The sequence below is a fragment of the Frankliniella occidentalis genome, unplaced genomic scaffold, assembly GCF_000697945.3.
Source record: "Frankliniella occidentalis isolate FOCC.00 unplaced genomic scaffold, Focc_3.1 Scaffold57, whole genome shotgun sequence".
Lineage (NCBI taxonomy): Eukaryota > Metazoa > Arthropoda > Insecta > Thysanoptera > Thripidae > Frankliniella > Frankliniella occidentalis.
Window position 1 is genome coordinate 104159 of NW_026267187.1, and position 6690 is coordinate 110848.

Below are 6690 nucleotides of genomic sequence, written 5' to 3' on the forward strand. Positions count from 1 at the left end.
CCAAGCTCGTCTCATGCTCATCATTCGATTTCAAGTCCATACGGAGTATACTTACATATTGTTTCAAAAATGGGGCCCAAGTGATGGTAGAGTCAAGCCCCGATATCCATCCATCCCCAACAGCGATACCTTTTATATTTATGTCTTTGTTGTTAGATCTCTCCTTCTCCTACAAGGGTAAAGAGGGATAACAATCTATTGTAAATTCAAAATTCGAAAATTGAAGCACCATTTTGCAATGGCAAAGTAAATGCTATGTATTTTTAAAGGCTCTAAATTCTTCGCTGTTCTGCAAAGCAATGCTTGCTAAACAGTGCAGCTAGTTTACCTTGTATAACTCATACGCAAACTCAGCTGTCATCTTCCCGCCGTACGATTCGCAAAATATGTACAACGGAACTCCTCTGAACTTGGGGTTTTGCTCAAGGAAACCGATATACAGTTTCACGAGATCAGCAGATATCTGTTGGTTGTTTTGAGCTAAGTATCGGGAGTGGTCCACGCGACTGAACCCGGTACCCACAGGATTGTCAACAAACATGATATTCACGTGGTTCACCTGAAACGTTAAAAGGTAGAGGGACTAAAAATTTATTACGATAGATCTAACAAAAGCAACTTAAAAGGTTCGCACTAATTTGTTGTATGTGCGCAGCTTACGTATTTCTGTAAACATGCGCTAGTAGGTATTATTTCATAGGCAATTATGAACAATTTTGGAGAAATATTTGCGCCTGTGAACAACTTTAACTCCGTATAAAATAATACGCAAAAGCGCATGTTTACAGACACACGGGAGTGCGTATTGGATAGTGCAGAAGAATAAAGTGTGTGTAATTTTAAGTTTGTTAAATGAGTCCGTATACCCAGGACTTCTCGCGCTTCTTGAGGTCCGTGTCGAGCGGGCCCAGCTCCTCGAAGTTGCCAAACGAGGTGGATGACGCCCCAGGCCCACCCTGCAGCCAGATAACGAGAGGCTTTCCTGCAGGCTCATTCCCTCCGTTGACGTAGTACAGCCAGTAGAACATGTGCGCACCCTCGCGCACGTCCACGTAGCCCCATTCCTGTCCACCCTCGCCGAACCCAATGTGACCTGTAACATTAATAACTACGTACCAGGCAAAGTTCACACTTTAGACTGATCTTCAATGCACAACTATTAGGGGTAATTTGTATTTTTTTCTTGCCAAGTATTACACATTGTGTTGTGTTTCATGTTGTGGTGACTAGGCCATTTTACATGCTAATCTCCCTACGCCCCCTTCGAAATGCGGACACGCTGTCGTTTCGCAATTTTAACAAATCTCCCCTCCAAACCCTTGGTACCCACCAGAAGTGCAGCTGAGGCCAGCTGCAAGGAGCAGCATTACCGTGATTGAGTCTTTCATCATTGGCGGTCGTCCGCGGACTGATGGGCGAGTTATCGGCCTCTCAAGTGCAATCACTGACGTCGATAAGAGAGAACCAGCGTCTTTAATCAGGCTCCGGTTACATTGTTAAACAAAATCCAAAAATCTGAAATTCAAACTCTTTCAGACTACGCTGTTTGGAAACGAGTTTCCATACTACTTAGTCGAAATTCTAATACTAAGAGTCTGAAAATTCATACTGACTAGTCTCACCAGAAATTCAGACTAAATTCCTTTAAATTTAGAATAAGCATCTTTAAATTCTTTCTTTAGACTCTGAGTATTAAGAGTATCATTTCTGAAAAAGATATTTAAGAATAGATGTGAATATGCAAAGTATGAATATTCAGTCAAAGAATCAACTTTACATTGTTTCAGAATCAGAAACTCGCTTGACGGCCCAGCATGGCGAGTTTGTGTGTCGGTGAAATTTATTGCTTAATTACTGTGCACCCAAAAATATTTAAACAAAAATCGTAATGTTGGTTATGGTTTAAACGAAAAGGTGTGTGCTAAACTCAAACAGCCAGGCCCTCCGCTACGTGCAAAGGATCAGAGCGCGCATGCCGCCTGAGGCAGGTAGCCTCGCTCAGCGCTTTCCTCGTGGCCGAGTGAGAGGTTAAGGAGGAAGGATTTCTATTTATGTTCAGGGTTCGACTCCAGGTGAGGTTTGAAAAATGTGTTCAATGTGTGATTACTGTGATATATTAAGTCATCAAATAAGAAGGAAATAGAGTATATGACGTTATGTGATGTGTATGCGCCAAGAGATGCTTAACTTGTTGAATGTTGTAAGATTGATATTTAATTATGCTACATTTGGTCACTTGTCAGTTGGCGCCACTTTGTTACATCTTGTTCTTCTTGAATGTTTACTTGTCTGCTAGAACGTGGTTGTTTCGTCAGTCTTCAGTGGAAACCTGTCGTTGTCAGTCGTACAATAAAAGTCGTTGAGGTACATCTGACTCTTCTTTCCTGGACACGCCCCATACCTAAAAGCTACAGGCTCATGGGCCCAGGTCGCTGTAACTCGCGAATCTAAAAGTGGAAGTTAACCGTGTTCTACAGGTGCTCTTCTTCTGCTTCCATGTCCGAAGCCAACGAAGAACTTCTTCAAGTACTGCGAGGCGTATACAACATCTTGAATCAAGACAATTACGACACATTGGCGCTAAAGGCGGAAGGTGACCTCACTGAGTTGGCTGTGTGGGGGGAGGCTGTCGACCCCGGTTTCGGAGAAGGTGCTCAAGTTGTAACCGCTGCCGAGAGCAAGACAAATCAGAAGGCTCGTGCGTATATAATCAAACATGTAAGTGAGGATATCTTGAATGATGTGAAGAATTTCAGTGGAGCGAGTGGTATGTTAAATACTCTATCACGTATCCACGGGAGGCAGACACTCATGCACACAGTAATGCTCATCAAGCAGCTAGGGCGCTTCGATAAGCCGCCCGAGATGAGCATGAGCCAGTACATCCGAAAGGTCCAGGACTTCTGCTCCAAGCAGTAAAATGTTTGGAATGTAGTTAAAAATCCTGACAACAAATATGTGAATGGATGTAGATGGGTACTTAGGATTAATCGCAGTATTGATGGTACAATTAATAAGTGCAGAGCACGCCTTGCTGCAAAGGGCTTTTCCCAAATACCTGGTATGCGCTATGCTGATACCTATTGTCCAGTTCTGCTGTGAAGCGGAAGAAGGGGCTAACTTGACTTAGCACCAAACTGAGATTTTGATGGCATTTTAAACTAGATTATAATCGACATTAGCCCATCCCTCTCCAAAAATGTTTTCGAGGTACGTAGCCTTAATGGTAGTTCTGAGCTATCAGAGACCGTGTGCAAAGTCCGGGGCCTGTGCGACAACGTTTACGCGGATCGCATTTGCGATTTTCGTTTTGGCCCAAACTTGGCGCTAAACAGGTAGACCACCTTGTAGGCGCTGCACTGCGCGCACGGTGGGACCACCGGGGCGAACGACTCGGGCTGAAAGTGTTACCCTATGGGTCCTACTTTGTGTCAGATGTGCAAGATCCGAGCTCCCGACACCCGGGGCGTGTCAAGGGACCTAAACGTGCGCCCGACGTCACTCGCCAGTTACAGAAAATTACGCGGACGTAGCCCCAATTTTTTATTGCATGAAAACCGAGGACACACTGAGACCTTTAAGAATCAGTAATGTCTGCGGGTTAGCGGTTAGCGCCAAGTTTGGGCCAAAACGAAAATCGCAATGCGATCCGGGTAAGCGTTGTCGCACAGGCCCTGGACTTTGCACAGGGACTCTCTTAGGTTAAATCTACCATTTAGGCCCCGTACCTCCGAAATCCACGATTTCGACCCATGAAATGGGATGGGCTAATCCACATCTGTTTACCAAACCGTTTGGTGCTAAGTACTATGGATTGGTGTATATAGGGGTTTGGAAAAGTGGCTAACTCGACTTGACTTGTTTTGTACGATAGTTGTCACATATCCGAAGACTACCAAAGGGGCTAAGTTGACTTGACCCTCAAGAAGCAAAAGGAGTTAAGCTGACTTAGCTCCTTTTGCTATCATATTTTGATGGTAACATGTTGACTTAGCCCCTTTTACACTGATAAAAAAAAGATAACTAGCTATATGTACGCCAGACCACGTCTCGCGTAACAGGCTTCGCGATATCTTACGAAACACTGGTAGGCTGCGACGCGCCTGGCGCACATATAGCTAGGCCTGCGGCGCAGACACCCGAGACGAGTGAATGGGAGTGTATACACATTTTTGGCTGAGCGATTAGCGAAGCCCATAACTCCACTGACCGGAAAAGTTTCATTCTGTTTGTTTGTTTGTCTGTTTGTTTGTCCGTCTGTCCGCACGATAACTCGAGAAAGAATTGAGATAGCGACCTGGGATTTTCAGGGTCGTTTTGTATCACAAAAAGACAGATCGAGTTCGAAGATGAGCATTCTAGCTCAAATTGGCTTTTTTAAAAATCAAAAACTACATGTCGCAATATGTATTTTTATGAAATATTTTTTTTGGGTACCTAAGGGGTAACTCGTCAAAGTAGAGCCCTTTGGGTGAAAATTTCGTCCGTTTGGCTCTATCTTGTACCGTTTAGGTGCTAGGGGGCATTTCTTGTCAAAAACGAGGTGAAAATGATGAAATGGTCGATAAAATCGTTAAAAAGACTTCATTTCGAAAAATTGTGTATACACTCTTATCACACGTCTTGGGTGTCAGCGCCGCAGGCCTAGCTATATGTGCGCCAGGCGCGTCGCAGCGCAACAGTGTTTCGTGAGATATCGCGAAGCCTGTTACGCGAGACGTGGTCTGGCGTACATATAGCTAGTTTTATATATATTGAGCCTTTTTACGGTTTAATAGACCATTTAGCCATTTTCACCACATTTTTGTCCAGAGATGCCCCCTAGCACCCAAACGGTACAAGATAGAGCAAAACGGACGAAATTTTCGCCCGAGGCGAGGGTTCTACTTTCACGAGTTACCACTTAAGAGCCCTTAAAAAAATATTTGAAAATAAAATTTTTGCGACCTGCGGTTTTTGATTTTTTTAAAAGTCAATTTTTGAGCTACAATGCTCATCTTCGAACTCGATCTGTCTTTTTCTGAAACAAAACGACCCTAAAATTCCCAGATCGCTGTCTGAATCCATTCTTGAGTTATCGTGCGGACAGACAAACAAGCACACAAACAAACACACAAACAAACACACAAACAGAATGAAACTTTTTCGGTCAGTGGAGTAATGGGCTTCGCTAATCGCTCAGCCAATAATACCAACTAGCTATATGTACGCTAGACCACGTCTTGCGTAACAGGCTTCGCGATATCTTACGAAACACTGTTACGCTGCGACGTGCCTGGCGCACATATAGCTAGGCCTGCGGCGCTGACACCCGAGACGAGTTAAGGAGAGGGTATAGAGGACAGGGCCTTTCGGGCCCAAATTCTGACAGACTCGAGCCCTTTTTGGGATCTTATAGCTCTAAGATTAGAGACATGAAACTTTTGCTGTTCAGTAACGGTTTTCATCAAAAGTTCGAATTTTGACAGATTCATATGTAAAAATTAATGTTTTAGAGATACTAGATAATCTAGGGACCCTAGAGCCCAAAGGAGGGTGTGGTTCGACCCGTAATGTGTGGTTTAAGTACTAGGTAGATGTACGCCAGACCACGTCTCGCGTAACAGGCTTCGGGATATCTCACGAAACACTGTTCGCTGCGACGCGCCTGGCATACATCTACCTAGGCCTGCGGCGCTGATACCCGAGTCGGGTAGCGCAAAAATGTATACAAAGATACGGGCCTCTGGCCCGTCAACTTCCCGTCTCTTCGACTAAGCATTCAATGTTGTATATTTTTTCGCTCATTTTCGTCAAAAACTCCCTGTGGCGCCTAAATGGTTAAAGATAGAGCCGAACGGACGAAATTTTCGCCCATAGGGCTCTACTTCGGTGCATTACCCCTTAGGAAACCGTAAAAAAATATTTTTAAAAAACGTCATTTTGAGGACCTGTGGTTTTTGATTTTTTAAAAATCCAATTTTTGAGATAGAATGCCCTTCTTCGAACTCGATGTGTCTTTTTATGACACAAATCGACCCTGAAAATCCCAGGTCGCTAGCTCAATTCGTTCTCGAGTTATCGTGCGGACAGACAAACAGACACACAGACACACAGACAGACAGACAGACGCGAAACTTTTTGATCATCACTGGAGTAATAGGCTTCGCTATCGCTCAGCCAATTACTCCCTTCACAATTCTGTGTCATGAAGCCTTTTTTACGATTAAATAGACCATTTTGTCTTTTTCACGTTGTTTTCGCCAAGAAACGCCTCATAGCGCCGAAACGGTACAAGGTAATAGAGCAAAACAGGCGAAATTTTCGCCCATAGGGCTCTACTTTCACGAGTTACCCCTTAGAGGCCCATAAAAAATATTTGAAAAAAATTATATTTTGCGACCTGTGGTTTTTGATTTTTTTAAAAGTCAATTTTTGAGCTACAATGCTCATCTTCGAACTCGATCTGTCTTTTTACTAGCTATATGTACGCCAGACCACGTCTCGCGTAACGCACTGTTATTCAAGTAGGTTGAATACTCATCCCCCGGGGCGTGAACCAGATTACAACGCATGGGGGATGAAAGTTATGCGCCCTATTTGGCTGAGTTCACCACCCCCGGGGGATGACTGGGGGATGACTTTTCTCGCCCCACAGCGCGTCCCAGGCGCGGCCCGGGGGATGACTTTTCTCGCCCCACAGCGCGTCCC

General features: G+C 44.3%; 1 protein-coding gene across 3 annotated transcripts in view; it reads right to left on the reverse strand.

The window, feature by feature from the left end:
* Positions 1-1461, reverse strand: part of LOC113217009 (uncharacterized) — an 86640-nt gene extending 85179 nt beyond the window's left edge. For all 3 annotated transcript variants that reach the window (XR_008011168.1, XR_008011167.1, XM_052267670.1), the window contains exons 1-4: positions 1331-1461; positions 867-1093; positions 329-559; positions 56-169 (exon numbers count right to left, since the gene is read on the reverse strand). Coding sequence is in view for 1 of the 3 variants with exons in the window: in XM_052267670.1 (XP_052123630.1) it covers positions 56-169; positions 329-559; positions 867-1093; positions 1331-1391 (633 nt within the window). In the remaining 2 variants the exon portion in view is untranslated. The remainder of the gene's footprint in view (positions 1-55; positions 170-328; positions 560-866; positions 1094-1330) is intronic.
* Between the last annotated feature and the right edge of the window lie 5229 nt (positions 1462-6690).